At 34.0% G+C, this 20,353-nt stretch overlaps 1 protein-coding gene across 1 annotated transcript in view; it reads right to left on the bottom strand.

The window, feature by feature from the left end:
- Positions 1-1,825: 1,825 nt before the first annotated feature.
- LOC118199509 (myosin light chain kinase, smooth muscle-like) overlaps positions 1,826-20,353 on the bottom strand; it is a 127,525-nt gene continuing 108,997 nt past the window's right edge. Inside the window, exons 6-11 of the mRNA XM_085808502.1 lie at positions 16,416-16,615; positions 13,644-13,796; positions 7,865-7,910; positions 6,397-6,471; positions 4,272-4,343; positions 1,826-2,765 (exon numbers count right to left, since the gene is read on the bottom strand). Of these exons, the coding sequence (XP_085664628.1) occupies positions 4,293-4,343; positions 6,397-6,471; positions 7,865-7,910; positions 13,644-13,796; positions 16,416-16,615 (525 nt within the window). The 3' untranslated portion in view covers positions 1,826-2,765; positions 4,272-4,292. The remainder of the gene's footprint in view (positions 2,766-4,271; positions 4,344-6,396; positions 6,472-7,864; positions 7,911-13,643; positions 13,797-16,415; positions 16,616-20,353) is intronic.

The following is a 20,353-nucleotide window of genomic DNA, read 5'->3' as shown; positions in this document are numbered from 1 at the left end:
GTCGTACCCTCCTGCATCCAACGGTCACATATCCGCATTACAGCAGTTTGGTTTCGTCCAACACGACTACCGATTTCCCTGAAATATAGTCCACACTCTCGGGAGGCCACTATCCTTCCTCTGTCGAACTCGGATACTTGATCAAACGATGATCGCTGTTTACTACGAGGCATAATTGATCGTTTTTTTGAAAAAAAAAAAAAAAAACACAAGAAAAACACAATTGCCGAACTTGAAATCGTCGAAAACGCCAAGCCTTAAATAGCCAAAATCAGCCAAAATGCTCACTTTTCAAGTTGCTCAAAAGTGAAAATTAAAAGTGACTCTCCTTAAAAATTCGGCCCACTAGCGGCCGAGCGGTAAAGTCGCTGAACACTGGCAGTTCAGTGGACTGGAATTTCAGTGGAATATAGCAGGCAGTTGCTCATCATTAAAGACCAGGGCGGTATCGAAGTAACGTTGCAGCAGTTGGTCCTGATTTTCCTCCATATTTATCATAATGCCCATCTCCATCGAGAACACATCGTTAACGAGGCTCTGCAGAGTGGGGACATTTCTTGCATAGAATGGTCACTGCATTCCTTCTACCTTAATCCTATTGAAAATCTTTGGTTACTGTTTCCATTATTTGAATGGCGTGACAGGCATACAAACATGGATGGTTTTAACCTGTATTTGAATGGCTCAAGGCAATGGCAGGTATTTAAAAAAGAATCGGGTAGCGTGCAACCGTTATACGGCAAGAAACGTTGCTCGAGCTGTCAGTCTCCATAAGCAGAACTGTAAATAGGATGAAGTAGCACCAATAAATGGCAGTCTTCAAGGGACGAGACATTCCTTGAGAACATAGCACATACGCTGAAAAGTAAAATCCTTGAGATGCCTTCTGATGTGCTAGCTTTGCAAATTTATCCCCTCCAGCCCAATCTCGCATAGCTGAAAACGGCCCTAATAGAAAATGTCCATTACTAGCATCTGCAGTGGTGGATAACGTAATTGAAAGCACAGGCAGTCTGTCTAAAGTTTGTGTGATACGGTAATGTAATTAACGCAAGTTTCGTTTGTTTTTTAGCTTTAAAAGCAATTTGTTAATAACCCCAATGCGATGTCATCATACAATTAACGGAAATTAAATATTGTTTTCATCTTTGTATATGGCTCACCAATGGCCGAGCGGTAAAGACGCTGAACACTGGTAGTTCGGTCCGAGGTTCGAATCCCGCGAACGGGCTGGCTGCTTGGGCGTTTCCGTGGTTTTCCCCATGTGTAACCTGTATACGAGCCAGTTTCCCTTAGAAAGTCCTCCACGAAGGCATCCCTCCCTTTAAGCAGATAGCCCTCGTGTGCTTTGCCATAATTAAATAATCCAATCAATCTATCTTTATGTATAAGGCTTGCTTTCTGTCATGCATAAGCCCTTCATGTGCAATTTGGTGTTAATAAGTGTTTCACTTTTACATTTTTGTTGGTTTTACCTTCTCGTGCTTAACTTTCCGAAGCCAATGTATGTATCCAGTATATCTACTCAAGAAAGTTTTATCTAAAATTATGTACGTTGCAGAGATATTTTTTCGCACATATTCAACGCGTACGTCTTTTAATCAGCTTTCAGTTACTAACAAATACAACATTTAGCAAGAATAAAACCCTGAGTAAAAGGAGATTAACTTCAACTTCTGCATTTCTCACTATTCTTTTAATAGTTAATTTAATACATGAATCCTAAGTATTCAGAAATCTAATTGAAATTTTAAATTGAATGTTTTTTGGTTTAGAAATGGTAACAAGAGTACATTAAACTGCCTAATAGTAAATAAAATGTACAAGCGGTGATAGTTTTCTTTATTTTTAAAATCAGTAATTAAAAACTTAAACATTTTAAATACAGTAGTTGAACAGAAATGAAAAGCATTGTTATATATATAGACATTAGACAATTCTAATTTGAATCAGATAGCGAGATTCAAAATAGGAAAGATGGCAATTTAAAAGGAAAGAACAAAAAATGTGAAGGCTGTAATTCTTTTTACGCATATAAACTTTCCGAAGTCATTGTCGATGGAATGGGCAGAAAAGGAAACATTTAATACATTCTTTAAGTAAATAAATGTGTGGATCTCCAGTAGTTACATACACGAAAAATGTAGTAAACATTGAAACTTTGTAGTTATAGCTCTGGAAGCGTTTTCAGGAGAGAAAGCGGTTTATGCATTAAAAGCATCAAAATCCCCGAGTGGGAGTGAATAATTTAAGAAATGTATTTGGTAGTGTAGGAAATGTTTTCTCTCGAAGTACATCAGAATTTCCGGTCTAAAAGTAATGAAAGTTTATTGTCTATAAAATCTTTCCTGAATTCTCTATCCTCTTAAAACACAGTGAGCACCATCTTTCTGATTAAAAATAAAAGAATGTCAAAGTGTAGCTGATCATAAACTTTGTTTCAATAATTTTCCTCGGGGAACTCTTCATAATCCTTCGGTCTGTAGATAACTTCTACAAAGATTTTTGATACAGTCATCTTGTATTAAGAATAAGATGGTCCATCCATGCGTAGGCCGAGCTTTTATAACAGCCGCGAATCTGGATATTTATTTATTTTTCTGATAAAATAATTTTCTAGTTTCGCAGTGAGGTTTCGGACGGTGTCATTTTGATGCAATGAATACCCTCAGTGCGAGACAGTTGCAAACAGGAAACCAAAGGAAGGGAATGAGTGGCAATGGTATACATGGCAGTCATTCTCCGATTTTCCAAAGGGGCGGGACCTAGTTGGATAGAAAGAAAAAATAATAGTTTTATATTTTAATTAATATTTAGCAACATTTTTATATACTTGTATGATGTTAATTTTTAGTCATTTTATTCTTCTCACCAATATATTTCAGTTGTATGGGATATATACAAAAATTTCTTCCTTTTATTTTGTTAACACTTTTGACACTGGAAACGTTTTCTTGTGCTCATTAATTGATGGCAAGGGGAAATGGAATTGTCTAGAGTAGTATCTAGAACAAGCTAGCGCGGGGAACGATTCCTACTTCATGTGATCAGACGGGCAGAAAATATTGAAGACCCAAAATGAGCGTAGCAGATTCAGTCTTTTATATGAGTCTGATCTAGGATACACGAACCAAAGACGACAGAAATATGTCTAATGCTGTTATTCCAAAAGAATACCTTCGGTCGGTATACAATTATCTTCAGGAACATGAGGATGAAAATGCAGAGAATTTTCGCGGCGGATTACAAAATCTTTCCCGCAGCAGAGCAAAAGCATTCTACAATAGGAAAGTTACACAATAAAAGGCAGTTGATAATGTACATTAGAATACATTGTAAACTGAAGGCCAGTTTATGTATTCTCTCACAATATAACTTAATTCTTTCAATGTAAAACGCTATAATTTTCGCTCATACAAAATATTTTGAAAATAGGACAAATATACACTCATACGTTATCGAGTAAACTAACATAAAGCAATTATATAATATACTGATTCAAATGAGAATCTCTTATATTATCTTATAAGAATTATGTTCAAAAATTGACGGACAATACTCGTAAGCTAATTCTACTAGAACAGCCAAAAATTCATTACCTCATTACGTAACAAGTAATATTCACTGGAACAAACTCACTTATTAAAGAGCTCCGGCGGGGGGGGGTTATTCTCAGAAGCGGAAGAATGCCTCATTTGGTACCTATCTTCGCGCAGTTTTGGATAATCTGAATTGTCTGAAGATGATCCTCTAAGAACCAATTTGAGAAGAGAGATCAGCTAAAAATCAGAGGATGAGCAATCAGGCAAATAAGGTGATTGTGTCATGACATAAAAAAAAATATAAGCTGCTCTGCACAAAATACAACATCGAGCCGACAGGTCTAAAAATGATTTAACGCTTTTTCATTACATCATAAACTTCAGTTTTCTGGATGACGTCATATTATACATTTCTTCTCAAGAGAGTATGCCAACTCTTTCTAATAGCCAAACTCAGTTTACGCCTGTTTTACGCCTGTGGCATGACGTTTTCGCGAACTTTTGAAAAAGGGGTGTAATAAAGCTTAGGATTTATATAAAATATTAAATACTTGTATAAGAATGTGAATAATTCGTATCATAACTACAGATAAATGAACAGCACAGAAATTCTCACTTACAGATAGGAATAACGGAAACATATGAAACATATTGGTTATTTTTGGACACAGATGAATACTTAAATTTAGTGACATTTAACATTATTAAAAAATTAATAAATAATTTTACCTTTCTACAAAACTCGCTCCACTATATCGTAGCTCCCATTCTTATCAAAGCAATAAGAGCATTGACTGCTTTCTGGAAATAAATAAATAGAGGAATTTGTAACAAAACCATTTTTAAAATAAATTTTATGCCCGAAGAATTGTTTTAGATATGTGTAAGTCAATGATAGTGATAAATCAAGCAATCAAGTTAATTTCAAATTATTCCGATTTAAATAAAGCACTGATAAAAATGGGATGTTTAAAAAGGAAGTCCTGTTATATAAATTTGTATTTATTCTCGACAGTTTTAAAATTTCTAATATTGAAGTATTTTAATATCCTTTTTAATGCTTCATAGCAAACATTTTCCCTGAATAATGAATTTTATATTTAATTTTTTATATTAAACTTATGAAATTTTTTCTTTTCTCTTTCTTTACAGTTTCGCATAGCTAGGAAGCATTTGGACTGCAAACAAAAAGGCCGCACATTGCTTTTTTCACATGAATGGGTATAATAGTGAAACTAAAAGCAAACATTAAAAAAAAACGTTTTTTTATTAATGCTTCTACATTGATTAAAACACATTAATTAATGATAATCTTTATCATTCACTTTCTATTTAACTAAAAAATAGTTTTTACTTTCTTTCTAAAATTTTTGTCAAAAGATTTTAAACTTTGAAGAATTTATCTCTGTTGATCGAATCATCCAAAATCATTTCAAATGTTAGACCAGCTTTCTCTTTTGACATGATATTCAAATATCTTGATTTGTTTGCTTCCATTCCACTCAAATTACGAGGCTGCACTCAAAGCAGTTTCTGGCCCAGCATCGCACTATTGTATTACGTATGTTATTATTTCTATCATCTCCTGTACATAATAAATATGTATTCAACTACAATATCTAAATTTTCTGTTCTGGCTGTGAGCTCTCAGAGTTTTACAGACATATATTCTTTCCACTGAGTCATTAAAATGATATTTCTTTCCTCCTAATTTATACTTATAACTGATTAGATGCAAATATTATAATACTGATGCATTCAAATTTCAGGATAAATCATTGACAAGCAAAGATATTTTTCATAAGTAACATATGTTGAGGCAACAGCTTTATTTACCTAAAACATCCAGACCATCAAAAACCCTTTAAGTAGTTTTGTAGGGTTTTCCTTAGTTCGATTAACCGATCATTCAAATTTTTGTAATCTTTCCTGAAGTCCTCAACTTCCCCTCGCAGTTCATCGCCAAGAATTTTCTGCATATTTTAAGTTAAGTAAAGTTAATATAAAATCAGATGAAAGTAATACTTTTCAGAGCGTGATTTCGCTAATCAGCTAGCATACGTTAATATTATGTCCTTGCTGCTGTTACGCTGAGTTGCAGATACGCCTTGTGGCCACTTATTAAGTCCAGCGCCAATTAGGTTATTGAATCAGCCTAATTAGCCTTAAACTAAATAGTTAGTTCCGCACTACTACTCGTGTTTGAAATTACTGTTGAATTATTCTGGAGTTCCCACCGCAAGTAGTTGGTGTTACTGTAAACAAAAAGTACGTGCATTTATGTTAAGAGTTTGACGAATAATAAAAGGTTTGTTTTACTCTTCGTCTGTGCTGGTAATTATTACGCCTGTGCGAGAAGTCGCCAGGTTTTCAAGTAAGATCACGTTAACTTTACGAAAGCGAAGAGGAACAGATCTTACAGTCTAAAGATTTTAATTATTTCTAGTTATTTAACTAAAATTTCAGCTGAAGTTGACATTCATAGGATAACATTTGATAATCCCTTCTCCTTACTTAATAAAAATAAAAAAATAAAAATAAAAATAGACGAAGAATCTATCACTGCTGGATAATTAGGTAAATATCGAAGGACCGTCTCTCAGTTTAACAAAAATGTTCGTAGCATTTTGAATACTGAATACAAACTATAAATTCATCATTGAGTACTATCAGAGTGAGTACTGAGTAATATCATCTACTGAATGTCAAGTCAGAAAATGCAATACTCAACAGTGTTTGACAAGAAATTTATATAACCTATTGAATTACATAACTGAGTTCTCAGTTTCCTTTAATTATACCTGAATTATCCTTATTTCATGTACGGATGTCTAATAACTCAAGTATTTCTTACCTGCCAACGCCTACGAATGACGAATTTCTTCAGTTTCTTCTTGTCAATAGTAGTTTCTTGTTTCTTTTTATCCCTCTGAAATAGAAAAGGATTTACAAAAAATTTTAAAAGAAAAGTGATAAGAATGAGATTCTTGACAGCAAAACACTCACACATATAAAATTTGCGATGAATTATAATTATTATCTACTTAAAATGACTAATATTGCTTTATATATTCTCAGGATTATTGTTCTTAAATTAATACAATTTGCAGGGCATATTAAATATATAATAATTTTTATAATACGTAACTTTTATTTCTCCATCAGATAACTGAATACATTGTGAAAATATTTTTTCTTTAGTGCAGAATTCTTACCTTGAGCGATAAACTGTAACTAGAGTCCTTGAATAAAAATTGCGATTCATTTGATATACTTTGTTCAGCGCGAATACACGTTGTAGGAACTGCAGCGGGTGAACAGTAATCAAAATTTTCCCGCGAATACGACGCACAGAAAAGGTTAAAATCCACTGGTTTAAAGAAAGAGTTACGGATAGCTGTGTAGAGTCATTAGGTTATTTTAAAGCAGGAAAGATGTAAAATGAGCAATGCCCTTACCGGGACTTGAACAGCGAACCTCTCGAATACGCACCGAGAGTGCTGACCATCACACCACGAATGCATGCTAAGAAGGCGGAAGAAATACCTTATATACTTCCCCTTTTAAAGGGCGACTGAGGATTAGGGAAGCCAAATGCCAAATCCTAGTAGTGGAGAATAATCATTCACCACGTTTTTTAGTTCGAGCGCCACTGTAGAGACATTAGGTATTTTTGAATCAGGAAAAGTGAAAAATGAGCAATGTCCTAGCCGGGACTCGAACCTCTACCTTCTTAGCATGCCTTCGGGGTGTAGTGGTCAGCACAATCGGAGCGTATTCGAGAGGTGCGTGGTTCGAATCCCGGCGAGGGAATCACTCATTTTTCACTTCTCATGCTTCAAAAATACTTAATGTCTCTACAGCTGAAGAAAGCAAAAATTGTTACCAAGAGGATTTTAAACTGAGGAAAATATCATTGACTACTACAGACTTTTCATCCAGGTAAATATTTTGCTTTTGATTTTTCAGTTTCATGTTAAACAAATGCTTTAACCCGCCATAACAGAAAAGGAATGAAATTATTTTTTAGTTTTACTTTATTTTACTTAGATTTTGTACTTGAAATGCAGTCATTTTTATCTAAACAATTAGTTTCGCGGTTCAGAATTTACCAGTCCCCCCTTCCCTCGTTAAAAGATATGCATTTTATTTTTAAATAAGTGACTGCCATTTTTTAATTTACATTTTCAATCTAAACTCCAGTCATTTTTAAATTTGAACGCAAAGTTTCCATGATAAAAATAACAAGATAACATTAAGATAACATTTTCTTTTTCAAACAATGAATGACATTAGGAAAAGCTACGGTTTTCAACACTTACCCTGAGCCATGAATGTTGTAATGCTTGTGTAGCGTTCAGACGTTTCCTGTAATACAAAATCATCGTATTAATAAAAGAAAAAACTTTGAACTTAATCATGTTTTTATCTTTTAACAATAAGTATGTGATCTCATATTCTTATTTGGTGTCTGACAGTTGATTGGTTGAATGACGAACCAGAAATGTAATAAAAAATAGAATTATTAATGAAAGATTTTTATGAGAATAAAAGGAAGTTACTAATTATTTTTTTATTCTATGTCAGTAAACGAAAATATTTCAACATTAGTTTTAAATTAAATCAGGTCGAAGCACGAGGTTTCTCATATTAAGAATATATATCTTCAAGGTCAAACTTACGGTCACGAAAATTTCCAGTCTTAAACCAAAACCGGAATATTTTACACTTTTTTTCAACAGGTTTACGGATCTTTTCTGAGTACAAGAATTTTATTTACTAACAAAGTCCACTAGAATTTTCAGAGTAAATAAACTTTGCGATCAGTTGTTTATACTACATTTATAAACTGAAATTAATTATGATCGCTCATAAGAGACATAAAAATCAAGTTATTCTGCATAATCACCGTTTAAATAATTTCTTAATATGCGAGTTGTACTTTATCAAACCATTTACATCACGTCTAATATAAAACCTTTTTCTATATTGTAGCTGCTGATGCCCACTGAAGATGTAATATGTTACTAGTAGCAAGGTACTCCGCGATTATATTTTTAAGCTGGTTATTTAAAATGTGTTAGTTTACTTTGAAATTTTAATGGCCATTATAACCCTCACTATAGCTATTGTAAGAATTGAATCAACGATTGAAAAAAATATGACAATGACGAAACGCCTCATGAAAAATCATGCAGTTCCTCAAAACATGGGCCTGTTTCTGATAACTTCGGTTACACCAAATTTCCTCATACTGACTTTCCTCTTCATTCGAGGATTAACAAAAAGAAGTAATAATTTCAAAAACAGAGGGGGGGGGAGAACTGTAGGAACCCCAACCATCTTCTTGCTTCAAATTGAAGCATGCTGCACGTAATCGAGGAAGCAGCGTGAACTATGCGGGCCACATGCTTCATCCAAATTCCCAGACATCCACATATCTGGCTTCTACCTTATAGCACCCGCCAGGCTTCAAGAAGCCAATAAATAGACTGTATTGATTCTTTAGCATTGTGAAATGAATTTCCACAGACAAATTTTGACGTGGTCTATAAAAAAGTTTATACTAACACAAAATTTTACAGGAAATATAGATTGCCAAGTATTCATCTTTAGAGGCTGATACCAGCGATCCCAGTAATTCTGCCATTGTTGAAATGCTTGCCAAATGTTTTCATGCAGCAAAAAGGAACAAAATTGCGAATTTTCCAAGGTTTTAAAGGTACTGTAATCACAGCACGTTTTCTGAAACACGTATTTATGGAGAAAGAGAAACTGCTTTTTATTTGTGAAACATACAAAACTCTCGCAATTTAAATATTTGCCGCCTTCTAGCATGAAACAATGTAAGGAAAGTCAAAAGTAGTGTATATTACTTTTAATTCTTTTTGTCAACCACATATGAATTTTTCTCCAAGTATTCATTGCATTAGGAAAAGCATTAATGAAGACTACTACATAGACAACCGGAAGCATCTATGTGACCATGAACAGAAGCAAGCATAGAATTTTAGACCACTTGGAATTATATGACAAAGGCAGCTTATATGCACAATAAAAAGAATAATATTTCCCTCATAATATATGCTTGTTATATTTTCTGAGGAAATATACATCTATTTGCCTGAAGAAATATACATACCAGGGCTATCTGCCTAAGGAAGGTCATTTTCGTGGAGAATTTTAAAGGGGAACTAGCTCATATTCATGTTACAGAGGAGAAAAGTTCCAAAATCACCCGTGCCAACCCGTTCTTAGGAATTTGAGCCCAGCTTGAACTATCATCCTTCAGTGGCTCTGCCATTTGGTGTGTCTTTATTTCTTCGAATTAGCACCCACGGTGTTCTTGATAACTTATACTTCATTTGATGACTTAACACTAAGAGCCATAAATTTAATTCGATAAATGTGCTCAAAACGACATTTTATTGTCTTTATGAGTATAATTTTGCATTTACGCTCCGTATTATTCTGTCTGCATAACTATTTAGAGAAATAATTTGAAATGGGAAAAAAGAGCGATATTTTACTGCTTTTTTGAGTCAACATACTTCTTAAACTGACCTTAGTGTGTAAAGATGTTGATAACCACTGGCTGGTTAACTGATTACGCAAAAGGACGCGATATATCTCCAGATTAGCAAGGTGTATCATAGAGAACTTTCTAAAAGAAACTGGCCTAAAATCATGTTACAAAAGCAGCCAGCTTATTTGCTTGGGACTGAATCTGGAAATCTCGGGTGCTGATGGGCTGTTGCCATTGCTTTATGGATATCTGCATTATGATAACGTTATAAACTTCTTAGTAGAATCTCGTACATGGTCTTTCACATAACACAGTAAAACAGAAAATGTTTCAAAACAATAAAGGATAAAGATTGAAAATTCCAGCGTGTACAACAGAATCATGAATCATCACTTCAGTGCTTATTTTAAGCGAAATGTGACGTATATCAGAAACATGATGTTTGAATTTTAAAGTCTTACTTTGCAAAAGATTCAAAGACTGCAAAAACTTGTATTTAGTATTAAACGTGTATTAAAAAGGGTCTAATCTTTCAGACATTTGAAAAGTCTAACTCGATTGCATGTTTTGCACTCTTTCGTATAAAGCGAACAAAACATATGCTTTGAATTACATGTTTTTTTTTTTTAATTGGAGATAATAAACGTTGAATGTTAAGTTACTTAACTGTACTGATTGAATTAAATGAAGTAATATGAAGTAGAAAAAAAGCATTTAAAATTTTTATGTCAACGTGCAACTTGCTTGTTTTATTGCAAGTTTAATGTATGACCAAAATTCCTTTCTAAATGTGAAAAAAAATTATTAATGAGTTTCACCGAATTACCAAAAATACTTTTAGAGTAAGCTATGAAGCCAAGAAACTGATGGGTAAGCAGAAAACTGTGTCTTTCATTTCATACGGCTGTCGTACTTGAAAAGAAAATTAACAAAAGAATTCTGAGAAAGATTCAACGGAGAATTCTTCGTATTATTATTGGTTATAGAACATTAAGTTATGAGACTACTTTTGATCTTACAGAAAACTGATTTCGAAAGTGAATATAAGAATAATATTTCCGAGGAAGTGGCAACTGATATGCTGGAAAACTGTTTAAATAGAAATGTCCCCTTCTCCAATCTCCAGTTACGTCTTTGAGATACTTTAGAGCCCATAAATTTCTGCGGTTTTATAATTGACTATTGAAAGACTATCGATAAGTGTTTTCATATGATTTGCTTTACAGATGACAATCAAATAAAAAATAAGGTTCGTCTAGGACTTGTTCCTTTCGAAGACCAATCTGAGGTTTGCTATTTTAAACAACGCATTCGAAATTAATAAAAAGCTTTTCAAGCGTAACTTTTTTGTATTTATTTTGCAGTCAAGTGATTTGGTTTATTCGATTATGGCAAAGCACTCGAGAACTACCTGCCTAAGGGGACGGATGCTTTCGAGGAGGGCTTTTTAAGGGATAACATCTCGTATACACGTTACACATGGGGAAATCCATGAAAATGGCAATGCAGAAAGATAGTTCGTTGGATTCGAACCTCGAACCGAATTAGCAATGTTCAGCGACTTTACCACTCGGCCGTTCGTATGCTGTCGTCAAGTAGATCAAGGATAATGGGACAACATCCTAGAGGTACCTTACATAATTCGTTTTCTTCTCTTCGCCTTTTGATCAGTATTACCAACAGCTACAAGCTAGTAATTCTGTTAGCTGTTAGTTCGCTTAAAAATAGGGAAATTGATGTAACGTTTTGCAAATGGGCATGGTCATCATGGATTCTATGGAAACGTAAAAGCTGACTTCCTAGCTAAAGATGCTTCAGATTTAGCCATCGGTATTAATATTAGCATTCAAAGATTTACTGGAAATCCTTTTATTATACGAAGCTTTTACCTAAGTGGAATGGAGAATGTATTTTATCTTTTAACGCTGGGGGCACCCAAAGATTCTTTTCTTCTATATACCATAGACTGCATTCAGAGTATTTCTTCTTTATTAAAGTATCTCAGTTTTTAATCTGATCACTGTAAATTTGCAAGTTACCTGTTTCGTTGCAATCTAAGATCAAATAATTTATGAGTTGTAAAGTTCCTTTTTCTGCGGACACTTTTCAAGAATTTGTGTCTTCGGCGAAACGAAAGAACTTGAGGAGAAAGTGACGGAAGAAGCTGGGGAGGACTGGTTGGCCGAGGGAAGAAGAGGTTGGTGTGCGTGTGTGAGAATTTGGAGAAAATAATATGGTTTTGCGTACGACTGAAATAGCAATGTATAGTGGGGTTTCTTTATGTGTAAATTCAATGAAGAGGGACATAGAAATACCGCAGCTGGGAGTTCTTTGTATGACGAACATATCTCTAGAAGGACCAAGGTTCAGGTAATGAGTCAGATGAGTATTCAAAGTACCTCAAGGTGTGATACATTTATTTTTTTTCTTTTAATACCTTCGAGGACCCTAGATTATGCTTGCAGAACAATTTGGAAAAGCTTGGCGAGACCTGACTAGTGAATTTATCTGTTTTTGTGAAGTCTAGACTGGGTAAAATCCTAGTATACGGTGCAGCCTTGGCGCGATTTTGAAAATTATCGCCAACACCAAACATGATCCAAAGAACGTCTATATATATACTATAGTGTATATACATTGTGTATACATAGTATATACTATGCATAACTGTATATATTTTTCGAATGACCCGTTTACTACTCATCGTATATGTCCAGTTTTTACTGCTCATCATCAAAGTCGCCAAAAGTAGCCAAATCCCGTGTGCACCGGATACTAGGATTAAACCCTAGACTGTTGTTCTCTGTTTTTATTCGTTTTATTTATGCATGCAGTATTTAATGCTTAAATTAGCTTACTTTTGTAACCCCCGTGTTGTACATCTGTGGTGCACAGGGGGATTGCATGTGCTCAAAAAAATACATGACTGGATATCGTATTATATGCAAAGAGTAAATTTCATCATAATCCTAACTTTTGCACAAAATGTGGTTCAGAGTTGACACAGCTGTTTTCTTTAATATGCTTTCAAGTGCTGTGGACACATTCTGATATTTACAAAAGATAGCTTAACTAATAGCAAGAATTGTTTCACAACAGATTCATGTTAGAGATTATATTTCAATTATTTCGTTTCAAATAATAAGAAAAACTAAATTCCTTGGTGGAGAGACCTGTTGAACTAATGTTATGCATCTTTTATTTAAGTAAAATATTAGAGAATTTTATTAATCTGTATTTCTGTTTCTAAAAGCGAAAAAGAAGATGCACAATGGAAAGCTAAAAGCTAATGTATTTTGTGTTCAGTAAAACTGCATGAAATTATTTTATTCTATTCACTAATGCAGCGGTATTCAAACTTGATGGCAATGCGATGCCATAAAAATGCAAACGACCCCAAAATTCAATTTCGCAGCCCCAATCAGAGCGTCCATCCTTAATCCATTCACAGTCAATTTAAATTTAGGATTTTTATCCCCTTTGCGATCCCCCTTTTGCGACCACAAATGGGATCGCAACCCATACTTTGAATACCGCTGCACTAATATAACCATCGACATATAATTGCAACTTACAGTCTGTCTTTTATTAGGAGTTTGGAAATGAAGTCTTTGGCGTCTTCGGATATATCATCAAAACTTTCATCCTCGAAATCCCATTCTGCTCGAGTAACATTCGCCATGGTTTCCATATCACTGTCGCCCATAAAAGGTGATAATCCAGATAGCCTGCAACATGAATAAAAACATCGTAAAAAATTTAAAATACTTTTTTAATTACATCAAAAAAGGAAGAAGAATTTATGCGTGTATATATTAATAACTTTTGATACGAAAGATGAGGAATTTTTCTTCTGAATGAGATAATTATTTGATTATGAAACATTAAACAAAATTCAATTTTAAATTCAAAAGTTACACATAATTATAATTTGTAACTCTTAAGATCTAAAACTTTTTTTTTAACTAATCCATCTGTTAGTAACGTTTATCTCTTTTGTATTAATATAATTTGTACTGCATAATAATTTTACTGTCATAAAATTCCTCGTTTTGATTTTTAAATTTATGAATTCTGTCATAAAAATTATTCGTCTCTGGTATATAAGTTATTTAAATTATTATAAGTTTACACTAAAAAACAACATTAATGATATTACTATTAATAACATTAATGATATCAAATACATTTTATAGCAAAATGTCTGTGTTGAGTTTTATAATTTTTTTCGTAAGTATCTTTATAAAAACAAATTTCTACTACGTTTGGAAATTACAGTTGTGATACATTTAACTGCCTTTTGATTTAATGCATGATGTTGTATAAGCTTATTTTTAAATGGAAATTATTCTGGAAAAGTACATTTTAACTCTAGCAGTATCTTTTGCTTCATACGCTAGTAACTGAACATTTTCGAATATCAAACTCCGAAGAATATGTAACCTAATAGCACGAATTCTTCTTTATAAATCATTATCAATTGGTTGTAGAAAATTTTACAATTAATAAGTACTTCTAATATTACTTTACAGGCTTATTTTCTTTGCTTTTTAGACTCTGATTACTATTATCAGATATTTGTGTCTTACCTTGGAATAGTTGCACCGCTTAAAATATTTCAGTGCAGCACTTAAGCGAAATAAAACTGGCTAACTGAACTACCTGAAGATTTAATGCAGCAGCATCTTATAAATGTGAAGTAGCAACCTCTCATCAACGGCGTAAAGTGATCTTTCGGTATTTCACTTCTGAAAATGCGAATACCCCAGTATTTTATTTTTATCTTACTAAAAAATTTCAAAAATATTGCTCATATGCATACTAATATGAAGTTAATTTAAAAAATATCTCAAAAATATGTTTTCATATGCTAAGTTCATCTGTTTCTGTCTAGAGATTTCTTAAAAATCCATACAGGTGCATGCTTGATGAATTCACGATAGTTGCTGAATCCATAGGGGTTACGAAAGTAAAGCACGGAAGTTACTTCATGCCTCCATTGGCGAAACTCGGTTGAGAAACACCGATTTACGTAGCAGCTCATCTTCCGAATGCTGAGCAGAGAATAAGCGTGGATCATGTCAATTAATAGCTTTAGCTCTTATTTGTGGGTAACAGCCACAAGCAAGAGACATTCATGAAATGCCCCTACATTTGAGAATAAATGTGTACGGTGTGCTTATGAGCCATACATGTGCGCAAATGTCACCTGACTTAAAAAATCCTCAAAAATAAACTGTCAACCAAATTAACGATTACGTCCTCCGAAACAGCTTCTTCCAAATGAGTGTTGCTGCATATAACATCTCACACGACAGCATGATTGAAATCTGCAGATTTTTTTTTAATCTACTTATTTCCAATAAGAAAATGCGTGTCAACAAGGCTCACATTATGAAACCAAAAAAAAATTACATTCTACTTAAATTGCGAAGCGCAGCGTGTTAAAAATACACAACATCGCTTTCGGCTATGTTTTATCCATGCTGATGAGTATTTCCAGCATCTCATGTAAACAGTAAATTAGGTACTCATTTATGTGCATCATAGGGCTAGGAAATATTCGCATTTTACAGAATGACTTTTACAGAACAGAAAAATCACTCGGTAGTAAACAGCCAGTCTCTATCAAAATCGGATTTAAAGCGAAAAAGCAAAATTAATCACATACTTTAGATACTTCAAAATATATCGCATATTTTATGACATGTATTTTAGATTCTTGGCGACATATTTTTAATGTTATTAGCTCAAAATCTTAGCTGTTAGTATTAGTGGCTGTAAACCTTTTTGTGACCCTCATTCAAAATGTTCAAGCCGAACTAAATGCATGATAGACTTTAAACTTCTGTCAATGATTTTATAAAAAAACAAATAAAAATCTGAAATTTAAAAAAGCATTTTATTTAACTTATTAAATGATATCGAAAGCAATTTGTTTCCCTTACTTTTAGTAAGTTTTCCAAATAAAACTAATAAGTGACTAGGCTTAAACTCTAAGAACATTTTTAACTAAGTTTAATATTGGGAGAAAAATGAGGATCTGTCTATGGTTATTTATGTATAATCTATGGTTATTTGCGATTTTGAATGGTTTATTTAAAAGAAAATAGAAGCACTTATTAAAGATCAATTTAAAAATCAATCTTCATTTGAAAAGCATGCCTTCAGCTGCAGATGAGCTCGAGATGAGGTTAACTAAAAATAAAAAAAAGATTGCTTCAAGCGTTTTGGTTAGCGTAAGTTTGAACTGTTCAGTATTCAAGCATGTTCGATGTTTGTGAAACTTATGTCTCTCCAATAAAGGTGCCACAAAAAGAATACTAAGAAAGTTAAAAAGAACTCACAAAACATAGCAGATTACTCCAACGCTCCACATATCAGTAGTATAGCTGATAGTTTCGAAGCAAACAACTTCTGGAGCCACGAACTCTGGCGTGCCAAAGAGAACTTTCAACTTTTTCTTCGGATCATACTTCCTGGCGAGGCCGAAATCGATGAGTTTGATCCGGTTGCCAGTGCGACTGATGCACAGAACATTTTCTGGCTGAAATAAAACCTTAATTTAAATAAAGGTAATTGTATTTAACACCCAGTGAATTTTAAATAATAGAGTAGAGATATTGAAGTATTTTTATCTTGTGTGGTGTTTTAGCTCTATTTTGCTAGAAACATTTAATACTTTTTTAACTGAAAGGAGACGTACAATTATGACAACATATATTTAAAGTTTCTTAAATAGCAATATTTATTCATGATACTGTTATTCAAAATATTTTACAAATATGAGGTTTCCTAAAATAAAACGTTATACAGTGGTGTTAGTGCAAAACACAGCGCTTCCCAACAGCTCGGAGGAATAATAGTACTTGAGTAAAAGAAACGTTCCACCAAAAATAACGCAACTTGAAGACTTTCAGCTTCTTTTAATACTTATTCCAAAATCTTGGGCTACTGCATGACTCCTTTGAAAAGACAGCAATGAATTTCATTTTTTTCTGCCAAAATATTTTTTATATACTACTTTTTCATTACTTTAAATATTACTTACTAACTTTTAATATAATACATTTTCACCAATTCTGAAGTAACTTAAAGCTTCTTCTACTGATTTTATCAAGTTTTCTTTTTCTTAAGTAAATAATTCTTACAAATGTATACTGATATTCAAATTTTCTCAATCATAAGAAGCAGACGAAGCAAGTAATAAACGCATGCTGTTGAATAACACGATGGAAGATTCCTTCGCAGTTTTAGTATCACAGGTGTATGGTAAATGCACATTTAAGTACTCTGTTTGAAACACTTGTAATTAACCCCTTAATCTACAATGACGGGCATAGCCCGCGTATGGTGATCGGGCCAGAAGTGAATATTACGAATATTACGGAATATTTGATACGCAATTTACAATCTGATGCAATAATTGTGGTAGACGCAAGTATTACAAAATATTTATTTATACAAAACTCCAAAATACAAAATTAGTAATATGTAATGGTATGATACATTTCAATGCATTCTGGTACATGTAACGGAACTTTACACTTTTTACACTCGTGTTCTATGTGGATTTTCTTGTACTTGATCTGCATACTGATTCGTTTTGATTACAATATTGTTCCAAAATATGCCATCAAATATTAGCTTAAATATATCAAATTCTCCTCTACTTCCTCCTAATTGACATAAGGCTTCCTTTCTTATGCAAGGAGTCATCATATAGTCCCAGATCTTTGAACTATTTCTTATTTCTTTCCAAAGCCAGGACTCTGGTAGTTGATCGTCATCGGATGTATCATCAATAATTATTCGCCTATACTTTCTCCGAAAATTACATAATTCGTCATGTTTACGATTGCCCGGATTAGCGTGTTACACAAGTCGTGCAAATGTCCCGAACGCTGCGCGAGCTTGTATACAATTTCGGTCCAACATCTTCGAATCTAAATCGTAGGTTAAGGGGTTAAAAATGCAAATTTTTAATAGAATAGGAAGTTGTGTGTTTTCATGCTAAAATATTGTTAATATGTAAAAACACTGATTGACTAATCACACACACGCGTTTTCAGATTTAAAGAATTTAAAGAATTAAATATATGCTTATTGGTGTAATATATAGTGATTTATGAGGTCAAGAAGAAACAATGAATATACCTATATTAGTTTACATAACTTTAATAAGAACGATGAATATACCTATAATAACTGAGATTTATAAATAAAAAATAAAAGGAAATTTAAACATTGAAAATCGGATAATGTCTAGAAATTACAGTTAAGTATAGCAATTAATAGAATTGTAAAATTCATTTGGTTAGTAATTAAACCATTTAGTTAATCCTTTTTGGTAAAAACATATTAATAGTTTCAGTTCACAAATCATCACATATTGCAGCAGGAACATACATTTGAAAATTTTAATCTGAAAATTCATGTTTACAACTTTTATCATCATCCAACTACTATGCTTTGTACAATGATGTCTTAAATCTGCGAAGTTAACGTCCCACTTTATTCTCCACTAGGACATTTAACAGCTGCGACGTTTTGTCCTTGCTTTTATTTTTCTTCCACGATGTCGACATTTCCCTTCGCCTTGTTTTCTTTGAGAAGTTTTCGTCACCGGTAGCCCAGTTCCCTTCTGAAGAGGCATTAAGTATTTAGCGACTATCAGTTTGTTATTCATTCAATTTCCTTGCCTTTTATTGTAGGTTAAGAAAACTTACAATGACCGTCGTTGTTACAATCAACGAAAATTGACGTGGTAACGCATATTGAGGCAAACAAACTTATAGAACGTTATTTCCCCGGAAATTCGATAAATTAAAAAAAAAAGAATTTAAATAGCGGGTGAAACGACAGTAATTTATTATACCATCGCTTACAGTACATATAAAAAGTTAAAATTCTTGGTTCGGTTTATTTAATTTATGGTAAAGCACTCGTGGGTTATCTGCTTAACGGAAGGGAAGCCTTCGTGGAGGACTTTCTAAGAGAAACTGGCTCGTATACACGTTACACATGGTAAAAACATGAAAACGTCCATGCAGCCAGCCCGTTCGCCGGGATTCGAACCATGGGCTGACCTACCAATCCTTAGCGGCTTTACCACTCGGCCGCTGATGGGCGTTAACGTTCTTGTGGTTTTGCGCAATGTTCATAGCTCGGTGATAACATTTAAGTGTATTCTTCTACAGAGAAAAAATACTCCAGTTGTTAAAAATAAATTAACCATTTTCTAAAACATTTGGAGAATTTTCGGTTAAACCATTGATGGCACAGGAATCTTTTCTAGCACTTCAAATACATTGCCCACCAAAAGTTAAGGAACAGCATGTTTTTCAAAGCTCACCATTAATGATGAGAAAAAATGCAAATATTGTAATTTTTGTTCACGATTGTTGATTTTCAGTTGTTACTACAGTTTCGTGGATAATACCCAGAAGAGTGTATCAGTGTCCAGGAGAAGTCAGTTGCCCGATTCGTTGAGGTGGCAGGCAATCATATGAATGAAAATGAGATGTCACAAGCTGATGCTGCTATACGTCTGAATGTCTCTCGTAGTGTGGTCCACAGACTCTGGAACCAGTTTGAATCTGAGGATTTTGTGCTTAGAAGACATGTTCCAGGCAGACCTAGAGTTGCAACACCTTCGGGAGACCGTTATTTAGCTGTATCGGCTCGAATGAGGAGTAACATTATTGTGCCTCAGTTTGTGGCAGATTATTTATTGGCAACAAGAACAAGAATCTCAGCTACTACAGTGCACAGACGCCTGCACAATACAGGTCTGGATGCAAGGCGACCAGTTGTTTGTGTCCCCTTGACCCGAGGACACAGATGGGCCCGCTTATGTTGGGCAAGAGAACGCGTCTCTCGGACCAATCAGCAATGGGCGTCTGTTCTTTTCACAGACGAGTCGAGATTCACATTAAAGCGTGATTCAGGTCGTAAGCTGATCTGGAGGAAACAACGCGCCAGGTACAACCAGTCCCACATTGTGAAAAGACACAATTACAGAGGTGCTGGAATAATAGCTTGGGCTGGGATCTTTCTCGGTTTCCTACTTGTTCCATGGAGGAACTTTGACTGGTTTGAGATATCAAGACGAGATCCTTGATCAATATGTCCACCCATATTCCGCTGCTATTGGTCCTGGATTTCTTTTGATGGACGACAATGCGCAACCGCAGCCAGCCCGAGTTGTTAAAGAATATTTTGAGGTTCACGGTATGGAGCGGATGTAATGGCCAGCTCAATCCCCAAACCTGAATCCGATAGA

The sequence above is a fragment of the Stegodyphus dumicola genome, chromosome X1 (genome assembly GCF_044657685.1).
Source record: "Stegodyphus dumicola isolate Sdum_Otavi_A_Nest chromosome X1, ASM4465768v1".
NCBI classification, from domain to species: domain Eukaryota; kingdom Metazoa; phylum Arthropoda; class Arachnida; order Araneae; family Eresidae; genus Stegodyphus; species Stegodyphus dumicola.
The sequence above is the reverse complement of the archived record's forward strand: the minus strand, read 5'-3'. Positions and strand labels throughout refer to the sequence as shown.